Source organism: Dreissena polymorpha, chromosome 12 (assembly GCF_020536995.1).
Source record: "Dreissena polymorpha isolate Duluth1 chromosome 12, UMN_Dpol_1.0, whole genome shotgun sequence".
Classification (NCBI taxonomy): Eukaryota; Metazoa; Mollusca; class Bivalvia; order Myida; family Dreissenidae; genus Dreissena; species Dreissena polymorpha.
In genome coordinates, this window is record NC_068366.1 from 60,117,192 (window position 1) to 60,144,721 (window position 27,530).

The window sequence follows — 27,530 nt, forward strand, 5'->3', positions numbered from 1 at the left end:
AGTTTCGATCGCTTCGACTGTGCTGGGTGGTATCTGTGCCACACATTCTTTAAAGTCATGGAGATTGAATAAGAATTCAAAGACTTTGTTCCGGCATGATGAAAACATTTGTTCAAATTGACGGAAAAAATGGACAACGCCATGTTTACAATTAAACGGAACGCCGGATATCGATTTTGCGGGAAAAACAGGCTGGTCCCCCGATTGCACAGTGTGTATAATATAAAGCGTTCGCGGCGACGGGATGTTATTTTGCAGGTCACAATACAATAATTCTGGTAATCGCCGAATTCGACCGGACGGAGATGGAAAAAATCGCCGAACTCGGAACTCGACGGGGAAAAATTAACAAAAAAGGCAAATATTGGATAATAAGTTTTTGGGTCGGCCCCAAAAAGATAGGGTCGGTCGGGCAACCGGAAACACAACTATTTTTCTTTTTGGCCTAAGCGTGTAACCGAACCATGGGAATTCCACAACGTTTTATTTTTAAGGAATCAAAGAAGTCTTCTGTCAAATGTTTATTTCGAATTATCGTTAATCCGAAGTTTTTTTAACGGTCCCCACGACTTCGAAATAACGGTGTTGAAGTGTAATTAACAAACTTAATTTTCTGTTGCCAATATAAATTTGATTACATTGAAAGAACTACAAGAGAAAGCCCTTGCAGACTAAAATCTTATAGGTTCAACACTGAAATGTTATCCATTATATTGCATAATTTGTATACAGAGATTTCAATTGAATCTGAGTCTTGGCTTTTCATGCAAGCAGTTTTATCACTTATGTAAATTCAAGGAGACATTTTACATGGGGGAGGGGGGGGGGGTACTCCAAAGCTGATTCTGATCCTTAAGGCATCATCCATTTGGTAAAATGTTTATATTACATGTACTATCTGATTCACGTTTATTATTCTTGTTTGAAGCGAAATTTTGTATCCACTAATGATAAAGCATCTTACTATGCTCTTCCAATTAAGCTTTACGTCTTTTGTACATTTTATCAAATCAATTAAACATGGAGGTTTACTGTAAGCATATTTAATAATTTTGCTGAAAATGTTTTTTAAAAACTTATAAGACCCACATAAATTCAACAAATGTGATTAATCTGTAAAAAAAAGAATAGGTTGAAAAAGAAATCAATTTGACAATTGGTAAGACGAGCAAGAAGTCTATAATATTGTTCTTAAATGTAACATAACACTTGTTAAATATAGGAAATATCAATTTTACAAAACTTAATTTGAACACATTTCTTGTTCTGCATGGTTGCCAAAGAACATGTAAATGTCAATATCAAAATAAATATTTTTTTGCATATTGCTAAAATCACCTCCAAAATAAGATATGTATTTGTTGCTATAACAACTGTATATATGGATAATGGAGTGATGTACATCAAATTTCAACTCAAACCATTTATTAACAACAAAGTAATTGCCCGTTTTGACTTAAAAATACCCTTTTTATAAAGGATTTCCCCTGCCTTAAGCTGTTTCTCAACATATAAACCCTAGCCATGCAATTTACCATAGTTGTTCTGAATCATCTGGGGCTGAGTCACATGCAAGACCCATGACCCTAGAGGCAAGGTCAATGGCACAGGGTCTGAGTCACTAGCAACACCCAAACCATAGACTTGCTTAGAGGCAAGGTCAATGGCACACATTGAGGTCACAGAATCACAATTTGATTAATTATGCCCCCTTCCAAGAAGAGGGGTTCGGTCCGTCCACCAGGTGGTTTCAGGATGATAACTCAAGAACACTTGGGCCTAGGATCATGAAACTTCATAGGTACATTGATCATGACTCGCAGATGACCCCTATTGATTTTGAGGTCACTAGGTCAAAGGTCAAGGTCACGGTGACCCAAAGCAGTAAAATGGTTTCCGGATGATAACTCAAGGACGCTTAGGCCTAGGATCATGAAACTTGATAGGCAGATTGATCATGACTTGCAGATGAACCCTATTGATTTTCAGGTCACTAGGTCAAAGGTCAAGGTCACAGTGACCCAAAATAGTAAAATGGTTTCCGGATGATAACTCAAGAACGCTTAGGCCTAGGATCATGAAACTTGATAGGTAGATTGATCATGACTCGCAGATGACCCCTATTGATTTTCAGGTCACTAGGTCAAAGGTCAAGGTCACAGTGACCCAAAATAGTAAAATGGTTTCCAGATGATTACTCAAGAACGCTTATGCCTAGGATCATGAAACTTCGTAGGTAGATTGATAATGGCTGGCAGATGACCCCTATTTATTTTCAGGTCACTAGGTCAAGGTCACGGTGACCCGAAATAGTAAAATGGTTTCCGGATGATAACTCAAGAATGCTTATGCCTAGGATCATGAAACTTGATAGGTAGATTGATCATGACTCGCAGTTGACCCCTATAGATTTTCAGGTCACTACGTAAAAGGTCAAGGTCATGGTTACCCGAAATAGTAAAATGGTTTCCGGATGATAACTCAAGAACGCTTATGCCTAGGATCATGAAACTTGATAGGTAGATTGATCATGACTCGCAGATGACCCCTATTGATTTTCAGGTCACTAGGTCAAAGGTCTAGGTCATGGTGACCCGAAATAGTAAAATGGTTTCCGGATGATAACTCAAGAACACTTATGGCTAGGATCATGAAACTTCATAGGTACATTGATCATGACTCGCAGATGACCCCTATTGATTATCAGGTCACTAGGTCAAAGGTCAAGGTCACAGTGACAAAAAACATATTCACACAATGGCTGCCACTACAACGGAGAGCCCATATGGGGGGCATGCATGTTTTACAAACAGCCCTTGTTATTCATAATTTAGCCATTACTTCACTGAGCATCAAGGGATTATGTAATAACGTTTACATTATTCTTGTTTATCTGGCTGTGTCACAGGTAAGACTCAGGTCTCTAGGGTCAAGGTCACACATTTAGGTGAAATGTTACAAATTTTGATTTAATATGCCTAATTATGTTAGGATTCTACCATACATCAAGCGATTTTCAAATGCCTTGAAGTAATTTTTCATCATCCCTATGGCCAAGATCACATACACTTCTTCGCACACCGCCTTTTATAAGCAGAGTTGTAACCATTTCTTCCTTAAAAATACCTTTTTTATAAGCTTTGTTTGGTAGATTACAATAACACTTTGTGGCGAGTATATACACAGATTGCTGCATGAGACACAACAATTGTTTTTACACACAGTCTTTTAATAACACAACCTTTTAATAGCATCCTTGGTTTCTTAAAAAAAATTACTTCTTTTCTGAATTTTTGATGCAAAGCTTTATTGAAGAATCATGTTTTATAGGTTTCATTAAACCTTTATTAAAGTGTATCAATGAATTATTCTATAAGTAGTTGTGTACAGAGTTTCGTGTTGCAAGCTTGAAAAGTGTTCCCATCCATAACAGGGCTAGCGCTGGCCCAAAATTTCTTTGAGCCAATCTGTTTTGGTTTTTCAGCGCGCGAAAACTGGTTTTAAAATAATAATATATACTATTAACTTGTTTATATTTCTTTTAATGACAACAAGGGCATTTTCACATATCATAATATAACACGCAGTTTTCAATATAGAAATAATGATTGTGGTACTTGTCAAAGTACACATTTATTTTATTAGTTATTTTATACATGTTACATGTTATACATTTAACAGTGGTGTCGATTGTCCCAAATTTGATATCCTGAAAATTAGGCCGTGGGTCTTGGAACCGCAGCCGTAGGAAGTTAGGAACCCAACAGGAATAAAGGGCAGAGCCTTCCACCCACCAAGATCCCTTACTAATTGTTCTTTTTTTTATAGTCTTTCCAATTGCAATTTCGGGTGAATACAATTCGAAATATTATAAACCACATCGTCCGTATCACCGCATGTGTATTCGTCATTATTTTTCTTCTATAAGGAGCTTCAAAAATAAATTATAATCGACGAAAAATAATGTATCCGAAAACGACAGTCCGAAAAATTGTATTTGTTTGAAAATTGAAATAAAATGTGCACATTGTTTGATTGCAGAAAATGAAAACCAGTAACCTAGCAAATACGCAATTCATATACAATTTGGTTGTCGTATTGCTTTGCAATAGCATAGTTTGTGAGTAAAAAACAACTTAAATATCACCTTTTAATTTCAAACGATAATCGGCAGAATTAAAGGCGTAACATCATCGACATGATTCTAATTATTTAATTAGATTTATCATTCTTTCGTTCAGATCAAAGACTTATCAATATGCAATCACTATACAATAGTCGGTAGAAAGTGATCAGCTTAGAAATAATTGATTTATTGTTACGCTTCTTTTCATTTGTTTATCTTTAAATACGATGTTTGCCATCAGCCGCTATTTTGTTGGCAGACAACAATATCAACTGTGTATTTCAAGAATACAGTGTCTGCGCATGAATGACCCAATATTATGTGTGAGCGAACTCAATACTGATTGGCCAGCTACCATGGCGTGCGCTTCAATAACAATAAGATCAAGCGATGTCTAATGCTTTGTTGCAGACTGGTTTTCTTTATTGTTCAAATTGCGAACACTTTCATTGAAACAAAGAGAAAAATATAGAAAACCAGTCTGTATTTAAATGGCGGATGTTTTCAATGCAATTTTACGAGATTTTAGCATTTTCGCAAATCAAATTTTTCATGAGCCAAATTCTCAATATTTTCGCAAATGGCTCAAATGGCGAACGACAGCACGAGCCCTGCATAAACAAAATTAATTTGGCAGAGTATATCAATCCAACAAATTTGATTGTGTAGTTTTTGGTTTTGATTCTTTTACCATGCACTACTGCATTTAAATGTTTGAAATGAGAATCAGATTTGACATTAAGCAACAGGAGGCATTGTTTCATTATTGGTGATTATGCGTGTTACATTTATAGACCCATCTTCATAAAACTTGGTCACAACAAGTGTTTTAATGTTATTATTGAACTTACAAAACTCGGTAAAATCAAGATAATAATACAATAATTGACTGGTATAATAATAATAACTAGGAGGATAAACTTATCACACTTTTTATAATTGTATACCGGTAGGTATATACACTTCAATTTTTGGTTTAATTGTTATTAAGTGTTTCTAATGTTCATTCAGTTTCATGTGAAAGAGATTTGTATTGTATGTCAAATAAAGAAATGTTTAGCATTTTTAGTGTCATTTCATAAATCTTTTAACATGTTATCATAAGAATAAGTCAGTCATTGCCAAAACAAATCAGGTAAGAAATCCACTTTCAAAACCAGCCTGAACTGAAGGTGCAAATGTGGGGAGGGTAATGTTGTATTCAATTGGTTAAGCCTTTCCCACTCAGAAGCAAAGTGAAAATGGCTACGTGCAAACAGCATAAAACCAGAACAGCCTGAGAGTAACTTGCAGTCTGTTCAGGTTTTATGCTGTTCGCTGCTTATCAGTATCTAAGGGTTAGAAATGAAGCCTTAAAAAATTGAATCTAGTAAGAAAGGTCTTTAATTAAATTGAATTTTCAAGGGACTACAAATGCCTCAAAATACGTATGAGCCATGCTCTGTGAAAAGGGGGGTTAATGAATGTGCCTAAAGTGTCATCCCAGATTAGCTTGTGCAGTCTGCACAGGCTAATCAGGCCCGACACTTTCCGCTTTTATGATAACGTTCGTTTCAAGAAAGTCTCTTCTTAGCAAAAATCTAGTTTTTGCGGATTGTGTTGTCTCTGGTGAGCATGTGCGGACTGCGCAGGCTAATCTGGGACGACACTTTAAGCACATGCATTAAAACCCTTTTTCACAGAGCACTGCTCATATCTAATTTGTAAAGGGTTGAATGATCTCATCCTCACACTGGTACCCTCTAGGCATGCTATGTATCTTATCTGTTGGTGATTAACTGATTAGTCCAAGGTGAGGCCTAATGTGTTAATTAAAATCTGTGCCTTGACTAGAATAAGCTGATGGACCAACAACTCACGCATTTAGGATTTCATGAGGGTCACTTGATCTTTTTAGCTCAATTTAACTTGCATCAATTTCGTGCTTTTCATGAAATACATAGGTCAAAGTTTGGGAGCTCAAACAACACTTTGCATGGTTGGGATAGCATTTAAGTTGAAATAACAAATATACAGAAACAAAATAAATGTGACAGTGTACCATAATGACCATTACTGTATTGGATCCCTTAACATTTAGCACAGTTTCATTTGGCTCCTGAAAATGTTATTTTCAAATCCTAATATTGAAACCATGTTGTATTATTGTTCCAGGTGTCACCGTCGTTTCTCCATAGCAACAGCACGTCCCATACATGGCCCTTCTCTGCTATTGCAGAGTTAATTGGTAGGTTTTTACACAGTGATATGTTTTTGCTTTATATCTTACAGTCTGTGCCTTTCGGATTTGAAAAAATAGAATGATAAACCATGAAATTGGAAAATGAAACATTAATAATATGACTATATGTAACAGTTTTCCAATTGTTTATAACTATGTGTTGAATTGCATTATATATTTATGCCCCCCTTCGAAGAAGAGGGGGTATATTGCTTTGCACATGTCGGTCTGTCGGTCGGTCCGTCCACCAGGTGGTTTCTGGATGATAACTCAAGAACGCTTGGGCCTAGGATCATGAAACTTCATAGGTACATTGATCATGACTCGCAGATGACCCCTATTGATTTTGAAGTCACTAGGTCAAAGGTCAAGGTCACGGTGACCCGAAATAGTAAAATGGTTTCCGGATGATAACTCAAGAACGCTTAGGCCTAGGATTATGAAACTTGATAGGTAGATTGATCATGACTCGCAGATGACCTCTATTGATTTTCAGGTCACTAGGTCAAGGTCACAGTGACCCGAAATAGTAATATGGTTTCCGGATGATAACTCAAGAACGCTTATGCCTAGGATCATGAAACTTGATAGGTAGATTGATCATGACTAGCAGATGACCCCTATTGATTTCAGGTCACTAGGTCAAAGGTCAAGGTCACAGTGACTTGAAATAGTAAAATGGTTTCCAGATGATAACTCAAGAACGCTTATGCCTAGGATCATGAAACTTCATAGGTACATTGATCATGGCTGGCAGATGACCCCTATTGATTGTCAGGTCACTAGGTCAAAGGTCAAGGTCCAGTGATTTTTTTGCCCAAAATTACCGCCGATATTCGGCTGCTTCCCAATTGCAAAAAATTACGTTTTTTTCCAAAAATCTGACCAAAATTTTCCAAAAAATGACCAACTTTTCCCAATTAAGCCAATAAGATTACAATGTCATTTAGCGTTAATTTCGTAGAACGAGTGCCGATCGAGCTTGTCGAGTCTTTGCCGAATGACAACTGACTTACGATAGTCGATGTATCCCGATTGTTAACGCCTGTTTTTACACACGTCCAAGATGGCGGCAAGCAGATGAGAAGTTTGCGATGAGCAGCGAAAATGATAAATAACACTAAAATTAACAGCGGATATCACATGGTTATTAGGAGATAATTTAATGTGTGTGTCAATTAACGCAAAATACTATGTTTGAGATGAACAACAACAAATATTTATTAGAAATGTTCACAGTGAATGTGCGTCACGGAAATCTGTGTTGGCAAATTAAAGTTCACAAAGTTAAAGCATTTAAGACGAGAACCGTTCGAAAATGGAAAGAGACAAACATGATTTGATTTATATGTTAGTGGATCTGTGTATATTCAGATTCATATGCATATTCTGCTTTATTATGTTTGTCACGCTGTATAGTTTGGTGAGATAGCATTGAACTGAGGATGTCAATTGTGCAAGATATTAATAGGTAAACAAATGAAATGTATTATTTTAGCTCCATTTAATACAACATTAACCCAGCAAGAACACACAAGCGTGTTTGTTAATATTTGTTAATGTTTTCACCATATCATATTTTACTTTTAAAAACATCCTGAATTAAATTCATACTCTTAAAGAGATTTTGATTAAATCATAATGGTACATGTATATTGAAGAATCTATAGATTATTGCAAGTTTAATATGCATGTGAAAGGATATTAACTAAACGTTGTAAGAAGACATGAAAGCAACACTTTATAATATAAAAATGCTGTCAAACATGAACTTAGCAATTTTCATTCTGTTCTTATAATCATATTTATAATGTTTCCCAATTTCATGGTTTATCGCGCTATTTTTCCCAATTTCATGGTTTATCGCGCTAATTTTCCCAATCCAAATGCCACAGGCTGTAACAAAAAAAAGCAAAAAAAAGCACTGAGGTCACAGTGACCCGAAATAGTAAAATGGTTTCCGGATGATAACTCAAGAACGCTTATGCCTAGGATCATGAAACTTGATAGGTAGATTGATAATGACTCGCAGTTGACCCCTATTGATTTTCAGGTCACTATATCAAAGGTTAAGGTCACTGTGACCTGAAATAGTAAAATGGTTTCCGGATGATAACTCAAGAACGCTAATGGCTACGATCATGAAACTTGATAGGTACATTGATCATGACTCGCAGATGACCCCTATTGATTTTGAGGTCACTAGGTCAAAGTTCAAGTTCACGGTGACCCATAATAGTAAAATGGTTTCCGGATGATAACTAAAGAATGCTTATTCCTAGGATCATGAAACTTGATAGGTAGATTAATCATGACTCGCAGATGACCCCTATTGATTTTCAGGTCACTAGGTCAAAGGTCAAGGTCACGGTGACCCGAAATAGTAAAATGGTTTCCGGATGATAACTCAAGAACGCTTATGACTAGGATCATGAAACTTCATAGGTACATTGATCATGACTGGCAGATGACCCCTATTGATTTTCAGGTCACTAGGTCAAAGGTCAAGGTCACAGTGACAAAAACATACTCACACAATGGCTGTCACTACAACGGAGAGTCCATATGGGGGGCATGCATGTTTTACAAACAGCCTTTGTTTTATTATATAGTGCTTTGGAATTATATCACTGTATAATAAACTCAATTAACCAATTATTGAGTTTATTGGAAAAGTTAAGCATCTTCTTGGGATATTTTGGTCAGATCTTTTGTTGGAAATGTTACTCCTGCCATTTGGACACAGTCTGTAAGAGGCTATAATTTTGGGCCAAAGAAAATTACTGAAACAATTCAAAGAGTTGATATGTTATAAGAATTGATATGTTGTATAAACAAATTAACAGAAAATCCTATTTGTTGCTATTGAAACAGGCAATTCTCCATATGCAATGATAAGCCAATCCTAATCGGCCTGTATAACATTTAAGATGCATTGGCAATATTGAACCAGATCTGCATGCAAAGGTTGTGTGGTGCAGCCTTGCTTATATCACATTATAAACATGGACTGACATTATATAAAATGTACTTCTGATATCAACATATTTTTACATCTTTTACAATAACCTTATTGTAACATTCAATCGAAGTCATGTACAATGGTCATTATCATACCATGGATGTGATGCAATATGTTCTTCCCATGATTATACATTTTTTCACAGTTTAATTGAGACAACAAAAAGTCAATATTAATTTTAATGTGTCTAAATCCCCTTGTTGATTTAAAAGCTAATCACGGACAACACTTTCTGCTTAAACAGTTTTAACAGGGCTTACTCTGCCATTCGCAAAATTAACCAATGGCTACAAATTCACCTATTTGGCTAAAGAAAATTTTATTTGGCTACAACTTATTTTTCATTAAAACTTCTAAAATCTAAGCCAAAAATAGATAAAAAATTGCCATAGCAAGGTGAATTTGGCTTAAGACACTTTTGAGCCAGGGGAAGCCCTAAAACTGGAGTTTTGTTTAGAAGAGACCTTTAAACTAAAAATTCCATTAAAGCAAAAAGTGCCATCACTGATTAGCCTATGTAGACTGCACATGCTAATCTGGGATGACACTAAACACACATGCATTAAACACTGTTTTCCCACAATAAGGCTTGTTTTGCTATAGATAATGCGTATGATCCTGACTGTAATGCTTCGGAGCTGTGGATTGACAGACGGGTCATCGGGAAGACCGACTGTCTCACCTTCATCGACAACGGCAACGGGATGAGTCAAGAGAAGCTCCACAAGATGTTGAGGTGTGTTTCCATAGCTACCGTAATTACTCTATGTTTTCGGACACCCCTTTTTTTAGCAAAAATAATTATTTTTCTTGACTCCTAATTTTCGGACACAAGAGTTTTCGTCCATAATTAATGTCTCTCAGTTTTCAGACAGTATATTTTACAGCGCTATTTTACCAAATTTCGGTCCTGTTTTGATATCTATAGACACTTCAATCTTGGGGTTTTACAACCAGATTAACATCATAAAACATGGCTGGTGCATGCCTGAGGGCAAGGGACCATTACATTTGCCTTATTGGGTAAATAACGTTGTAAACCGGTATTAAACATGCTCATCTTTGAACTCGTTACTCAAAGTACAACCTTGTAGTAACTTTCTGTCAAATAAATTAAGCATTTTAAATTATTTAAAATGCAACTTACAAACATATATAACTGTAATATATACTATACCGCATGGTTTTTTACAAGCGCGTGCTATTACCGGTAGTCGTTGATACAATTGACGCTATTTTCAGACACTTTAATTTTCGACTCTAAGTTTTCGGACACCTGTATTTTGTGAATATTTTTATGCCCCCCTTCGAAGAAGAGGGGGTATATTGTTTTGCACATGTCTGTCTGTCTGTCTGTCTGTCTGTATGTCCGTCCACCAGATGGTTTTTGGATGATAACTCAAGAATGCTTAGTCCTAGGATCATGATACTTTATAGGTAGATTGATCATGACTTGCAGATGACCCCTATTGTTTTTGAGGTCACTGGGTCAAAGGTCAAGGTCACGGTGACTCGAAATGGTAAAATGGTTTTTGGATGATAACTCAAGAATGCATACAGGGCCAACAGGGCGAACTCTGAACAATATAACTGAAGCAACTGATCTGTAATCTAAATCTATAATTATCAGTCCAATGAAACATCATCGTTTGAGTAAAATTAAGTGGATCAGTAAAAATATCAGAATATGAGATTTTTTTTGTATATTTTGTATATTAAATATTGTGTTAATGTTTAATTTTGTTGATTAATATAAATATAAGCAGGACAGGGGAGGTAATACACCATTATATCTTTCATATATACAGGGGAAACAAATGCAATAAGTTTAAATTTCATGTTTAATAAATAGAGGATATTTGTTCACGTCAGTGTGAGATCATTTGTTGTTTTTTTAAATTGTCCCTTGACATATTGCTTTTATATTTTGCATACTTGTTTACCAACATCACCCCAACCAATAAACAAGAGCAGACAACTCTAAAAAGCATTTTGTCATAATTATTGCCCCTTTTATACTTAGAAAATGCATATTATTGATAAATCTATGTTAAATTTTGTGTACTACCCCAAATATTTCCTATATCTTTTGACATATTGCTTTTATATTTTGCATACTTGTTTACCAACATGACCCCAACCTATAAACAAGAGCAGATCACTGCATACATGCCATATGTCCCGGATTGTCCGGGACAGTCCCGGAAATGAAGAACTTGTCCCGCTGTCCCGGAAATCTGTCAAATGTCCCGGCATTGAGAATTCCATATATACATGTACCTTATCTTAGGCTTAACTGCACCTCGAATCTGTGTATATCTGCAGCGTCTCCATGACAATGCCTACCCGAAAAGGCAGACTACGCTACGTGTCAAAATCGATCAATTAACAGGGGTCCTGTTATCATATCGATTGTCTCACGTTCGTGGTCAAACTGAAAAGGCGGCATTGTTTAATGTGGTTGTTAATTGACTTTAAACTACTACGTCATTATTTCCCGCTGCGTAAGGGCAAAGGATAGTTGTTCACACATCTGAAGTCCAACATCGCTGAGTAAAAAATTTAAAGCAGTTTATGTTCGCACGTTTTACTGACAAAGAAGTTGAGTAAAAAAGAAAGCATATAAAAACGTCATCCTCACTAGGTTTATTATTGTCTTGTTCTAAACATAACGTTAAAAATAATAAGTGAATTTGAATTGCGTTCGCCATGTCAAAACGCCCAGCCTATTCAACAACTACGCGTTACACACCGGTCTTAATAACAATAACGCAGTGACGTCACCATCTATGTTTAGAACGCTTACACTGAAAACACGTGGCTTGTATCTAGTAACGGAAATAGTAGTAATGTTTAATTTGACGTTAATAGATGAAGTGTATTTCGGATAGACTTTCGAACTTTTGCAATTAACGATGCGAAACAAAAAAAACGTACCAAAAATGCATATGTCTATAAATATCGCTACATTTTATACATGTCCAAGAAAATCGGCAAAAGTCCCGGACAATTTAACTCAATGTCCCGGAATTGGTCTGAAAAATTATGGCATGTATGTCACTGTATCAAGCATTTTTACATAACTATGGCCCCTTTTACACTTAGATAATTGAACATTTTGCTTAAATTGCCATAACTTCTTTATTTATGATCACATTCTATTATTACTTTGACAAAACAACACTTACCTGAATACCACAATGGATTCCACCCAAACAATACCCCACGCCCCTACCAGAATCCTTTCCCTCCTCCCCCCCCCCCCAACCTCACCCCCCCCCCCAAATTTTTTTTTTAAAAACATCATCTTATAAATTACCACACCCCACATTATACCCCCCTCTCACTAACCCCACCCCCTACCCCCCCACCCCCGCCCCCCCAAGTTTTTTTTTTGTTTAAACATCTAATAAATTACCACACCCCACATTATAACCCCCTCTCACTCCCCCCACCCCCCCCCCCTACCCCCCACCCCCCAAATTGTTATATTTTTTTTAAACATCTAATAAATTACCCCCCCCCCCCCCACATTATACCCCCCTCTCACCCCCCTACTTTCCCCCCCTACCCCTCCCCCCCCCAAATTTTTTTTTTCCTTTCTTTATTTTCTTTACTGCCACTACAACTGACAGCCCATATGGGGGGCATGCATCATGACTGGCAGATGACCCCTATTGATTTTCAGGTCACTAGGTCAAAGGTCAAGGTCACAGTGACTCGAAATAGAACAATGGTTTCCGGATGATAACTTACATTAGGTCAAAGGTCAAGGTCACAGTGACAAAAAACGTATTCACACAATGGCTGCCACTACAACTGACAGCCCATATGGGGGGCATGCATGTTTTACAAACAGCCCTTGTTCGTATCTAAGTTTTCGGACACGAAAAAAAAAAAAAAATTAAGTGTCCGAAAACATAGAGTAATTACGGTACACACATTTTATAGAAATGTTTAAAGAATCCATTGGCCTTGATTAAAAGTGCAGTTGGGTAAAAAAAAGTGAAAAGCTGTGCAGTTGGGTAAAAAAAAGTGAAAAGCTGTGAGTTGTGGTAAAAAAATCAACAGAACTACATTAAATTGTTTGAACCATTATTTTGGTAGTTGGTACTTTAAGTAAGTAAATTAGGAGGTGAAAGGAGTCAAGGTTGTGATTGAAGATAGCGGAGTGAAAGGAGGTAATGTTGTTATAGAAGACAAGGTGGTGAAAGGAGGTAATGTTGTGATAGAAGATCAGAGGGTGAAAAGACGTAATATTGTGATAGAAGATAAGGGGGTGAAAGGATGTAATGTTGTTAAAGAAGATAAGGGGGTGAAAGGAGGATATGTTGTTAAAGAAGAAAAGGTGGTGAAAGGAGGTAATGTTGTGATAGAAGATCAGAGGGTGAAAGGACGTAATGTTGTTATAGAAGATAAGGGGGTGAAAGGATGTTATGTTGTTATAGAAGATAAGGGGGTGAAAGGAGGATATGTTGTTAAAGAAGACAAGGTGGTGAAAGGAGGTAATGTTGTGTGAGAAGATAAGGGGGTGAAAGTAGGTAATGTTGTGATAAAAGATAATGTGGTGAAAGAAGGTTAGAGCGTAAAAAGAGGAAATGTTGTGATAGAGGATAAGGTGGTGAAAGGAGGTTAGGTTGTGATAGAAGATAAGGTGGTGAAAGGAGGTTATGTTGTGATAGAAGATTGGTGGTGAAAGGAGGAAATGTTGTTAAAGAAGATAAGGTGGGGAAAGGAGTTAATATTGTGACAAATGATATGCAGGTAAACAGAGGTAATGTTCTGAGAGAAGGTAAGGTTTTGGAAATGAGGTTATTTTGTGATGACTGATAAGGTGATTAAAGCAGAAAAGGTTGTGATGGGAAAATTAGAGATACGTTTTGATAGAGCCAAACATAAAACACAAGCTTGTAACAGGAATGATTACAGTATCAACATGGGACAATTACAAACTGTAAATGAAAAACCCATGTAAAGAGATGTAGTTTAATGTTGACATAACCTATGACCATTTGTAAACTGTCAGCTATGTTGACCAGTTAATGTGACAAGCCTGACTGAACTGACCCCACAGTGACATTGGTTTAGTCGTAATCATGCTCAATGCTAGCTAGACAGCCTGGGGCCACATAAATGGAGCTTGTTTACATGCAGAAATAATAGGTGGACAAGTAGAAACTTGTTAACTTGAATAGCACAGCAGTTCATTACATGTATATTAACCCATTTATGCCTAGTAGACTCTCACATCCTTCTAAATTGGATCAATTTATTTCCAAAATTAGGGATGTCTAGTATATTTATTTCTATATTTAGAATATTTCTTTGTCTACGCTGTTTGCCAAGGCCATTTTTCTAGATGCTAGGCATAAATGGGTTAATGTCCTAAAACAAAGTAGTCTATGGAAAGCTTTACTACAGCTGCAAATCGCATGTTTGTCAGCTGTTAACTGACATTCTCCCCATACCTCTTATTCAAATTTGTCAGTTGTCAGTGTCTCTGCACATAGTACTAGCAGACCATCTTAACCAGGAAAGTGTTAGATTGATAACTGACCATGTTGATATGACTGAAATACTGTTGAAACTGATCCTAACAAACAAACTAAATTTTACTACTTTTCTGAAAAAATTCCTTGAGCCTTTTTCTGAAGGGTGACCCCCATTTCCCTAAATTGTCGGGGGGAAAAAAACAATGTGTTTGTTGGCAAAGTGCAGGACTTTTGAACTCATTATACAGTACTTTTCTACCACAAAACACATTTGTTACATGTCTGCTGGTAAAGGAAAATTTGAAAAACACTTGAGTCAAAAATTATGATAAATGTTATTTTGTGACTCCCATCACTATATACAGAAAGTGAATAGTTTGTTTGTCTTAGCATGAAAAGTGTTGTTAATTTTTAGCTCACCTGAGCACAAAGGTGCTCATGGTGAGCTTTTGTGATTGCCTTTTGTCTGTCATACGTCAGTGTGTCATGCGTCAACAACATTTACCTTGTTAACATTCTAGAGGCTACATTTATTTTTTAATCTTCATGAAACGTAGTCAGAACATGTGTTATGATATATTGGCCAGTATTAAAGTGGGTCACTTGAGGTCACTATGTCAAAATCTTGTTAACACTCCGGAAGTCACATTTATTGTCTATCTTAAGTAAACTTGTTAAAAAATATGTTCTTATGATATATTTGCGGAGTTCAAAAATGGTTCCAGTACATTGAAAAAATGTTGCCGCCATGGGCGGTGTAGTAATCCCTATATATCTATAATAAAACATTGTTAAAAATATATTTACCACATTTAGACTGGGTTTGAAGCTGGGTCATTTGGGGAAATAATATAGGTAACTATGTCAATTAGAGAAAAAGCTTGCTAACATCTGGAAGTGACATTTCAAGTCAGAGAATAGTTTAGTTCCTTTGTTTCTTAATGCAGATCAAGTCATTTGTTATTGTGAAGTGGTATGCATAAACTGATGTCATTTTGACTCCTAATAAATGCCCCTAATAAATTTACATTTATTATTGAATATATGGTTACCCTATTGCTAATAGAATGTTATTGTTTAGTTCTTTGGAGAAAATTTGTGTGAACTTATCATACTGTTGAGATGTGGCAAGGTGTTACTGCAGAACAGATGGTCACAATAGGGTGAAACACTGCAGGTAAAATGTAGGCCTGCTGCAAATGCTGCCTCCCTTCCACAATGGATGTAAACACACCTGACAACAGATGTTTCTTGAGATATGATGGTTACTGGCCTATCCTTGCTGTTAACTCTTTCAGTGCTGGAACCAAATTTTGAAGGCCTTACAGAACGTGGCGTCTCATCAGGATCCAAACTGTTTGCTATTCTGATAGTATTCTTTGAAAAAAATCGAAGAAAATGCTAATTTTATAAATTCAGCAGACGACATTTTAGCAGACAACAAATTTCCCAGCATGCAAAGGGTTAAACCATGGTTTATCTTTCCAAGAAGCTTCAATGTTTGAGTCAGTTTCAAGCTGGTAATTACAGTGGGAACTGTTTAGTGTCTGATTAATTACATGTATGATAACATTGGTAACCCTTTGGAACTTAATGCTGTGGAACTGTTAAATCAGTATTAGTCTGTAATCCTCAAGTGACAGTAGTTACTACACATTCGGACAAGTCAATTGTTGTTTTTAACAATCAATAACAAGTAGCAAATATCCAAGAACAAAACAATAGGCTAGATGATTGACTTCAGAGGTTGTTATTGTAAATATTATTTAAGCCTTTCCCACTCAGAGGCAAAGTGAAAATGGCTATGTGCAAACAGCGTAAATCCAGAACAGCCTGCGAGCATGTTGTTCATATTACACTTTTTTGCATGTTAATCTCATAAAAATGTGGTATTAAAAAAAGAGCCATTATATTTAATTAACTTATTAAGGTTAATTAATTAATATACATAGTAATATAGGATCTTGCATGAGAGGTCATTTTGTATTGAATTTATTAAACAAGTCATCTAAATAAAGATAAAAACGAGGCTCGCCGAGTTTTTATCTTTATTTAGATGATGAGTTTAATAAATTCAATACAAAATGACCACGAATCTAAGATTCTATTTATAACATGACCAACAAATTTTCTTTTTATTTTATGCTCTTTTCACCGTTTATTCACATTGTTAAAGAGTTTAATTGAAGACATTCGCTGGAATAATGACGTCATTTCGTAAAAAAAATGACGTCATTTCATGGTTATATTACTAGTGTAATAACACCCATGTAATAAACAAAATTGATGAAGATGAAAATGGCTATGTGCAAACAGCATAAAACCCGAACAGACTGCGAGTTACTCGCAGTCTGTTAAGATTTTATGCTGTTTTCTGCTCATCAGTATCTTAGGGATGGAAATGAAGCCTTTAAAATTTGAATTTAGTAAGAAAAGAAATATAATTGAAACTTCTGAGGGAGTACAAATGCGTAGAAATACTTATCTAAGTGGTAAAGGGTTAACCTACCCGTTCATGTTCTTTGTAAGCTGGATTACCAGTAGCAAGTGCACAAACTCGTGCTAGGTCTGACAACTGCCATTTGTTCTCAGGCACTCTTGAAACTGAGCGTATCAGCCCTGTTTCCAATTAAATAATGATTTTAATACGAAAAATTACACATCAAAGAAAACAAATTTGCTTACTTCAAAAAGTTTTTCAAAGAGTGTTTGATAGATGTTCATTGTTGAGGCATCAATATCTTTCTCACATCTTGTTTGCTATCAAAGAAATAACTTAATTAACCCTTTACTCCTTAGAAGCAAAGTGAAATGGCTATATGCAACCACTGATTTACCAGCATAAAACCAAAACAGTCTGTGTGTAATTTGCAGTTTCTTCAGGTTGATGCAGTTTGCTTTTTATCAGTGTCTAAGGGTTGGAAATCAAACCTTTAAATTTGAATCTAGTAAGAAAAGTCTTAAATTTAATTTGATTTTCTAAGGGACTACAAGTGGATCAAAGAACTACAATTCTCATTTTAGTTTCGGATTCTGTGAAAAAGTCCAAGTGGGGAATGTGAAGCCCATCGGTCACTATGGCAACGGGTTCAAGTCCGGCTCCATGCGGCTGGGTCTGGACGCCATGGTGTTTACACGCTGCAAGACCTCCACCAGCGTAGGGTTCCTGTCTCAGACGTACCTAAAGGCCATCAAGGCGGACTCTGTTATTGTTCCTATTGTGACCTGGGTGATGCAGAATAATGTCTGTATCCTTTGTTGATAGTATGATTGACACTGATTTAAGATCTGTTGATCCTTTTAAAGTGAAATACATATGAGCCGCAGTCTTGTACAACCAGGCTATGTGCATGTCCACTTAACATTTTTATGAAAATTTTCAATTTAAGAAAGTCAATTCTTAACAAAAATCCAGTCAAGGCTCAGAGATTTGTCCCTGAGCTGACTTCATAGGCTAATCTGGTTTAATACTGTAGGCACATGCATATACACGCTTTCTAAGAGCAGGCCTCATTAAGAAGTTTTAGGCACAGCTGTTTCAAGCTCTGCCATTGAAATTTGCAACCATACCAATAGTACATGTATGCAAGAGTTAAAGAGACTGTCAACCACGACGAAGTAAAGAAAAGTTTTAAAATACCATATTTATTAACAATTTTTAGTTTATATTGATTAAAATATCAAGACTGGTATATTACATTTCTTGAACAAAGTTGTTAAGTAATCATATTTTCAGTATATTTGGTAATACATTTTACTGGGTATGTCTACCAAGTAACTACCAGTTAACTATAAATAACGCCAGTAGATTGATCATCATCGTCACGGGTTAAACCCAGGAATGCAAATTGTGCATGCGCTGTGAATTGTATATATTTTATATATAAAATTATCAATCTACTTGCTTCATTTATAGTGTGTATATCGTTATGTCACCTATTTTGGCGATGTACTTTCGATTTCACATCGTGAAAGTTTATTACCGAATATACTGAAAATATGAACTTTTCTTAAGTAATGTAATATACCAGTCGTGATTTTTTAATCAATATAAATTAATAATTGTTAAAGATTATGGTATTTTAGAACTTTTCTTTTTTCGAGTTAGTGGTTGACAGTCCCTTTAAATAGCAACACCTGGTTTAAAATTGAGCTGTTACGAAATAACACATTCTTTCGTATATACAAAACAATAATTATCAATTCTTGATGGTCTGATGGTTTCTTTCTTTTATGAAATCATTTAATAGTGCGTGGGAGAAAAATATTTTCTGTGTTTGCTTTGTTCTGCCATGCTGTTACAAGAATGCACCTCTTTAATAAAATGTCAGTGCTGCGTAAACGGTCAGCGGAAAGTGACTCCAACCTAGCGGCCATTTTAAACTACAGTCTCTTCACAAGCGAGAAGATTCTGTTGAACGAACTCAAGTCCCTGGAGAAAATGAGGACTGGCACCAATATCATCATCTTCAATTTGAAGAAGTAAGTTTAATTAATCATGCCCCGTTTTGGGAAAACTGGGCTTAATGCATGCTCATTAGTCATCACATGGAAGGAGCCCAGATTTCCGAGAACGTGTGTCAAATTAAAACATTATTGAAGATTATTATTGATAATTGTTCGAGAACTTTTGTCAGTCTTTTTGATTGTGTGAAGTCATGTAGCTCATGTGGCGCAACCTGCAGTACCATACAAAAAACATTAAAACTGGTGAGAATAGTAAAATATATATTGTTTAAAGAAATCTTGATGGTTAATTTTGAACCATTACCCTACTTTTTTTTATACTGAATTGCAATGAAATAAACTAAAAATTAATATTTTTTTCTGAGATTCTCAGAACATCCAACAATTAAAATTTAGTGCAATCCCTGGTGTGCCATTTATGCCCCCCTTCGAAGAAGAGGGGGTATATTGCTTTGCTCATGTCGGTCAGTCCACCAGGTGGTTGTCAGACGAAAACTCAAGAACGCTTGGGCCTAGGATCATGAAACTTCATAGGTACATTGATCATGACTCGCAGATGACCCCTATTGATTTTGAGGTCACTTGGTCAAAGGTCACGGTGACCCGAAATAGTAAAATGGTTTCTGGATGATAACTCAAGAACGCTTAGGCCTAGGATCATGAAACTTGATAGGTAGATTGATCATGACTCGCAGATGACCCCTATTGATTTTCAGGTCACTAGGTCAAAGGTCAAGGTCACAGTGACCCGAAATAGTAAAATGGTTTCCGGATGATAACTCAAGAACGCTTAGGCCTAGGATCATGAAACTTGATAGGTAGATTGATCAGGACTCGCAGATGACCCCTATTGATTTTGAGGTCACTAGGTCAAAGGTCAAGGTCACAGTGACCCGAAATAGTAAAATGGTTTCCGGATGATAACTCAAGAACGCTTAGGCCTAGGATCATGAAACTTGATAGGTAGATTGATCATGACTTGCAGATGACCCCTATTGATTTTCAGGTCACTAGGTCAAAAGTCAAGGTCACGGTGACCCAAAATAGTAAAATGGTGTCCGGATGATAACTCAAGAATGCTTATGGCTAGGATCATGAAACTTCATAGGTACATTGATCATGACTGGCAGATGACCCCTATTGATTTTCAGGTCACGAGGTTAAAGGTCAAGGTCACAGTGACAAAAAACATATTCACACAATGGCTCTCACTACAACGGAGAGCCCATATGGGGGGCATGCATGTTTTACAAACAGCCCTTGTTATTTAATCTTGTTCAACTGTGGATACAAAAGAGTGCATACATTTGACATATCTGTCTAAAGATGTTATTGTTTCCTATGAAATATGCAAGTTCAGCATGGCTTGTTATCTCCTTGTAAAGTGTTCATAAAAGAGTAGATCTGGCACCACATTCCGCAAATATACTGTGTATTGATTTAAAGGTTGAAGACAATATATAACTTATAAGATGTTTGTTAGAATGCTGTCCCTCAACAGTTTAAGAGTCAGTGCTATTACCACATATATTATTTCATGCAAACCAAGGTTATATCGTCATCACATGCTATGGACAATCAAAGGAGTTATGCTTAAATGTCTAGGAAAGTAATTAAAATAATTTTTCACTCATAAGGATAAACTTGATTTTGATAACTGATAACTTATCATTTCTTCCCATTGGCTATAATGTAGATTTTCAATTAACCTTGCTCTGGGAAAATGGGGCTAAAGTTATTTCTTTAATGCTGTCCCAGAATAGCAGGGGCTAATCAGGGACGACACTTTTCACCTGAACTGGACTTTTGCAAATTAGAGACTTCCTTAAATAAGAAAATACAATTGAGATGCGTTCTTAGAAAACGGGGCTTAATGTATGTTCGTTAAGTGTCATCCTAGAATAGCCTGTGCAGTCTTCAAAGGCTAGTCAGGGGCGACACTTTCCGCTTTTATGGTATTTTTCGTTTAAAGGAAGTTTCTTCTACATGAAAATCCATTTAAGGTGGAAAGTGTCGTCCCTGATTAGCCTGTGTGGACTGCACAGGCTAATCTGAGATGACACTTTACGCACATGCATTTAACCCAGTTTTCTCAGAACACGACTCAAGTAAAGCACACTTTAAGCACATCTCATAAGCCGGGTTTTCCCACAGCGTGGCTCACATGTTTTAAAATGTTTCCTGCAGGGATATAAGTGAAAACCTTGAGCTTGACTTCTCATCGGACGCCCACGACATTCGTAACCCTGAGACACCTCTGATTGACCTCACCACCATCAACCGTCCAGTGGTCCACGCCTCGCCCGAGTATCGACGGTCACTGAGAGTGAGTATTGAAGGTCACAAAAACTAGGTCACTAGGTCATATTAAAGAAAAACATGTTCACATCATAGAAATTACATTTATTGTCCTGTCTTTTAAAAAAAATTGGTCAAAACAGTTGTTCTAATGATATCTGGGCTGAGTTGGAAAATAAGTCTGGTTTGATAAAAAAATAAAGCCATCAGGGGGCAGGGCAGTATGTCTTATATGTCTATACTGAAACCTTGTTAACAGATAAGAAATCAAATCTTGAGTCCTATCTTAATAAAACTCGGTCATAACATTAGTTCTAATGATACATGGGCCGCATTCAAAAATAATTTCAGTATGTTGAAAAAGATGGCCATCAGCAGGCGGCCCTTTTTTCCTTATATTGCTATAATAAAACATTCTGAACACTCTAGAAGTCACATTTCAGTTCAATCATCCTTCAAGTTGCTCACCAGAGCATGTGTTAGTTTCGCTAGTAATTTTGGCTTAAGTTCAACCTTTTAACACAGCTTGAAGTTGCTTCGTTCTAAAGATGATTACCACTTTTAAAGAGAAACTCTGATAATGTGATGTTGAAGTTGTTTATGATGATGATGAACAGACATTTCTAATGATATTGAATTGCTCAAATTAAATACTTCCATTTCTTCAAATAAATTAATTATTTTATCCAGAACAACACACAATGGTAAATCCACTAAAGCAACCAGAACTGTTTTATTTGAGTCTTATTTGATGTTTCATCCAATTTACATGATATTTCAGGAGCTGTAATTGAAATCTCTCCATTTGATCAATAAATAATTCACAAGTGACCTATACAACTTTGTATAGACAGCCCCTTTTTCAGGAGAGAAAACCAACTAACAAGTTCTCAACTATGTGAGTGTTCACAAGATTTTTTTGAAGATAGCAAATAAGGATTTTACCCAGAAAATGGATTCAACAGTTTCCCAGTATTTCAAGGTTTCTATACAGTTGAGCTTAAGAAAATATTTGTCAACCAAAATGCTTTACATGAGATATCTGTGAACAGGAGTACTGCAGTATTCTGTACCTGAAGCCAAAAATGAAGATCGTGCTGCGTGGAGAGAAAGTTCGCACGAAGCTGATCAGCAAGAGCCTGTCACAGACGGAAAGAGACGTGTACAAACCCACCTGGCTTGTATCCTTGCATACAGGATTGCTCTAAATGGGCTCAGCTGCGTTCTGGGAAGACTAGGCTTGATGCATGTGTATAAAGGCTAATCAGGGAAGAAACTTTCCGCCTCAACACAATTTTTGTGAAGAAGAGATTTCCTGTAAACTTAAAAGTTTAAAAATTTCCATAAAGGGGAATGAGTCGTCCCTGATTAGCCTGTGTGGTTTGGGCACATGCTTAAAGCCAAGTTTTCCCAAAATGAGGCTCAATTTGCTTTGTAACCCAAAAGATTGTAGCGCATATGAAAAGAACATTGATAACCAACTTTGTGCTGTCAATCAAATATTTTAATTTGTATCATGTTAGATAAGGAACTACAATAAAGAATTTTTTAGTAGAACCCTTTTCAAACAATTTTCCTTAGCAAGCGTCTAGAGCCGCCCTGTAAAGCTGATATTTGGTTTCACCAGCAATCAGGAGCCTGACTCCTATGGGCTGATGATGTACCACAAAAACAGGCTTATACGAGCTTACGAGAAAGTGGGCTGCCAGAAACAGGTATCCAGCAGTTGACTTTTTCTTAAAATGTTCAATAAAAGTTGTTGTTTCCTTTAAATATTCATTTAGTTTTCATTTCTGTATGATGAAGTGTACTTTCCTTTAAATATTATACAAGATATGTTCTTTTTAGCTCAGCTGTGTTCGGAGAAAACCCGAGGTATTGCCATAGCCAGCTCGTCGTCCGCTGTCCGCATCGTGCTAAAACCTTAACATTTTGGCTCTAAAAGTGCTTCAATCTACAACTTTGAAACTTCATATGTAGCTGCACCTTGATGAGTTGTACATTCCACGACCATTTTTGGGTCACTAGGTCAAAGGTCAAGGTCACTGTGACCTCTAAAAAAAAAAAAAAATTCTGACAAGCTTTCATTTATTATGCTCTCCCAAAATTTATTTTGGGGGGAGCATATAGTCGCCGCTTCGTCTGTCCGTGCGTGTGTGCGTCTGTCTGTCCGTCCATGCAGAATTTTTGCCCGGGCTATTTCTCAGCAACTAATGACCGGAATTCAATGAAACTTTATGGGAAGCTTCACTACCAAGAGGAGATGTGCATATTATCAGCGGGTTCTGGTCGGATGATTTTTCACAGAGTTATGGCCCTTTGAAATTTTCTATTATAAATTATTGTCCCCCCAACTACTGTGCCCTCAAGACGTTTCCTTTTATCTGAATATGTAGTGCAATATTGTGACCAAAAAAAACTTTGGGGAGCATCACCCGTCTCCGACAGTTTCTTGTTCAAAACTGCACCCGCACTTGAGTGTGGCACCCGTTATGCAGTGCTCTTGTTTATAATTTTCAGTAATTGTTGTCCTTTCTCTCAAATATTCAGAGTTGTTTTCTAAAATATTTAGGAATAGTTTTCGTATCCAAAAAATTATTGAGTTTGATGTGTCCTTTTGCCATAATATTCAGGCAGAGTTGTCCGCTCGTTTAAATATTCACGAAAGAGTTGTCCTCTCGTTTTAATATTCAGGAAGAGTTGTCCTTTCGTTTAAATATTCAGGAATTGTTGTCGTCTCGTTTAAATATTCAGGAAGAGTTGTCCTCTCATTTTAATATTCAGTAAGAGTTTGATTTGTTTTCTTAAAATATTCGATAAGAGTTGTCCATGTATTGTTCAGTATAAGTTTTCCTTTCCTTTTGATGTTCCAAAAGTTGTCCTTATGATATTCAATAAGAGTTGCCTTTTCCTTATAACTTTAAGTATGATTTGTCCTTTGCTAATAATATTCAATAAGATTTGAAATTTCTTAATATTTTTAGCTCCCCTGAAAAGAAAGTGCTCATGGTAAGCTATTGTGGTTACCTTTTGTCTGGTGTCTGTGGTTATGAACCATATGTTGTGTGGCATCGACATTTAGCTTATCATCGCTGTCATGTATTTTTACCTTTATAATAACTAGGTCAATGTTTTAATCTGGACCACATGCGTGAAAAAACTAGGTCAGCAGGTTAAATCTTTGTTTGACCTTTTTACAACTTTTATTACCACATTATGATTAAATCTTGATGAAACTTGAAAGGAAGATGTATCTGAACAATATCATGGCAGAGCTTCAATATAGCTCGCAACTGTCCAAAAACATAAGGTCCCTTTGTCAAATTTTAGAACAACCTGGTTATCACTTTAGATGCCAAAAGTATGACTCAATCTACAAGAAACTTGGTCAGCATGTAAATCGACATTTTATTATAGGCCAAGTTCAAATCTGAGAATGTTTGTGGACCGTGAGCTCAGGTGAGCACTTCAGTACAATCGTTGCCCTCTTGTTTAATAATTATTTGTGTGATCCTTATATATGTTTTTATGCAGGTCTTTTTAATACTGAATTATGTTCAGTTCACATGAGCCACAATCTGGGAAAACAGGTTTCTTGCATGTGTATAAAGTGTCATCCTTGATTAGCAGGTGCAGATTGCACAGGCTATTCTGGGTAGACAATTTACATACATGCATTAAGCCCAGTTTACCCAGAACTAGACACAAATGATTCTTGACAGGCTAATGAACACGGTGTAGGTGTGCTGGGAGTGGTGGAGGTCAACTTCCTTGAACCCGTACACAACAAGCAAGAGTTCAACCGCACTGACCGATACCTGTAAGATTGTTCTTTGCAAATTTATTGGCTTGTAAGAAATAGAAAGATTATGAATTGGAAATATTTTGTGTTGTAAAAAATAGAATGATAAAGATTATTCACTGCAAAAGATTTCTGTTGTAAGAATTAGAATTATAAAGATTATTTACTGCAAATGTTTTCGGTTTATAAGAAGTAGAATTATAAAAAGTCAATGATTGATGGTCTGTGTTATTCATGAGTCATGTATTTGATAACATTATTGAGTTGTTTTTGTGCGCTATGTACATCATACACATACTTGCAACTAGGTGTCATGTCAACGCTTAGAAATATGTAACACAAGAATTTTTGTATTTCATTGAGTCATTATTTTCTTAAACAAAAATATTTTTTGTTTTGTTTTAATCCTACCGTTTTTCCAGTTATAAAATTATGATTTAGGTTTTTTTTACAAGACAAGACAAGACAAGACAAATATTTATTCAGACTTGCACAGTGTACATCGTCTAAACACTAGATATTTCACATACAATTATGTCACAGAGATAAACATAGTAATAATATAAACATAAGGAGCATCGTATACGTTTATGAAAAGTTACAGAGATAAACATAGTAGTAACAATAACATAATCAGCATCGTATACGGTTACAGCTTTTGAGAACTTTCATGAGTTGTTCTGCTACATGACATATTTCAGGGCGTTTATGCAGAATGCGGGCAACAAACTTAACGACTACTTCTTTGAGAAAACCAATGCACAGAATCCAAGCACTTCCCAAACCTCACAGTAAGTTCTGGAGCACTTGTGCAATATAATGCTGAAAATGGTTCACCCTTTCCCCATCAAGAGCAAAGTCAAAATGGCTAAATGCAAACAGCATAAAACCAGAACAGCCTGCGAGTAACTCGCAGTTTGTTAAGGTTTTATGCTGTTAGCTGCTCATCAGTATCTTAAGGTGGGAAATGAAGCATTTAACACTTGATTCTAGTATGAAGATTTAAAATTTAATTAGATTTTCTAAGGGACTACATACGCATCAACGTGTGTTTATAAGGGGTAAAGGGTTAACTTTTCAGCAAATCTATGAATTTCCGCAAATCCCATTTTCACAGGGTTCATTTTGAGCTCGGCTGTTTTCGGAAAAAACCCGAGGTATTGTCATAGCCAGCTCGTCGTCCGCCATCCGCATCATGCTAAAATCTTAACATTTTGTTAAGGTTTTGAACATTGGCTCTAAAATCAAAGTGCTTCAACCTACAACTTTGAAACTTTATATGTAGCTGCACCTTGATGAGTTTTGCAAGCCACACCCATTTTTGGGTCACTAGGTCAAAGGTCAAGGTCACTGTGACCTCTAAAAAAAAAAATCTGACAAGCTTTCATTCATTCAAAACTGCACCCGCAGCTGAGCGTGGCTACCGTTATGCGGTGCTCTTGTTTAGATTCATTATAATTCCAAAATAAAATGTGGGTGGCGATTTTGCAGGATATTTCATGTGGCCCAAAAAATTCTGCTCTGAAACCACTCGGCATATAACCTTAACAGCATTATCCAAATATTGCATAAGCAGCATTTTTGTAAGAAGCCATGTCATTTGAAAATGTGTTGATTATTTCTCTTCTGATATGTTTGCAAATTGTGTCACATTTGAAAGAACGAACGACTTACCAAATTTCTGTGATTGACAAATCAGCGAAAAACTAATTTATATGGGAAAAATGGTTAGAAATATTTTCAGAATTAAGAAATCAATATCAGTTTCTTCATGTGTAAGGAAAATGAAAAAATCATGGATCATAAATTTGGTGGTAAAGTGTTGATAATTGCATACTGTACAAATGCTGACCATATTATGAAAGGAAAAAGCAAAAATGAAAGATTGCTAGCAATGAAAAGCATTTAATTTGCATCCTTAGACTAGGCTTTGTATGGGAAGTAAAGAACACATTGGGTTTTTTTTGCCCTGGAAGGGTGGCTATAGTTTTTATGCTCCCCGAAAAAAAAATTGGCGGAGCATATAGTTGCCAGTTTGTCCTTCCTTACTAACTTACTTCCGTCACACTTTTGCTACCGTTTCTCATAGCGCCTTCAATACT

The 27,530-nt window shown here is 36.3% G+C and overlaps 1 protein-coding gene and 1 long non-coding RNA gene across 4 annotated transcripts in view; both read left to right on the forward strand.

Moving 5' to 3' along the window:
• The window catches only part of LOC127853319 (MORC family CW-type zinc finger protein 3-like), a 382,815-nt gene that overhangs the window by 200,620 nt on the left and 154,665 nt on the right, over window positions 1–27,530 (forward strand). For all 3 annotated transcript variants that reach the window (XM_052387759.1, XM_052387760.1, XM_052387758.1), the window contains 9 exons: window positions 6,281–6,353; window positions 9,973–10,105; window positions 17,886–18,109; window positions 19,193–19,343; window positions 21,516–21,654; window positions 22,679–22,807; window positions 23,219–23,341; window positions 25,349–25,446; window positions 26,130–26,219. In XM_052387759.1, coding sequence (XP_052243719.1) covers window positions 6,281–6,353; window positions 9,973–10,105; window positions 17,886–18,109; window positions 19,193–19,343; window positions 21,516–21,654; window positions 22,679–22,807; window positions 23,219–23,341; window positions 25,349–25,446; window positions 26,130–26,219 — 1,160 coding nt within the window. The remainder of the gene's footprint in view (window positions 1–6,280; window positions 6,354–9,972; window positions 10,106–17,885; window positions 18,110–19,192; window positions 19,344–21,515; window positions 21,655–22,678; window positions 22,808–23,218; window positions 23,342–25,348; window positions 25,447–26,129; window positions 26,220–27,530) is intronic.
• On the forward strand, window positions 1,786–3,155 carry LOC127853325 (uncharacterized). The gene is made up of 3 exons (XR_008036567.1): window positions 1,786–1,844; window positions 1,990–2,149; window positions 2,288–3,155. It is a non-coding gene; the product is annotated as an uncharacterized LOC127853325 (long non-coding RNA).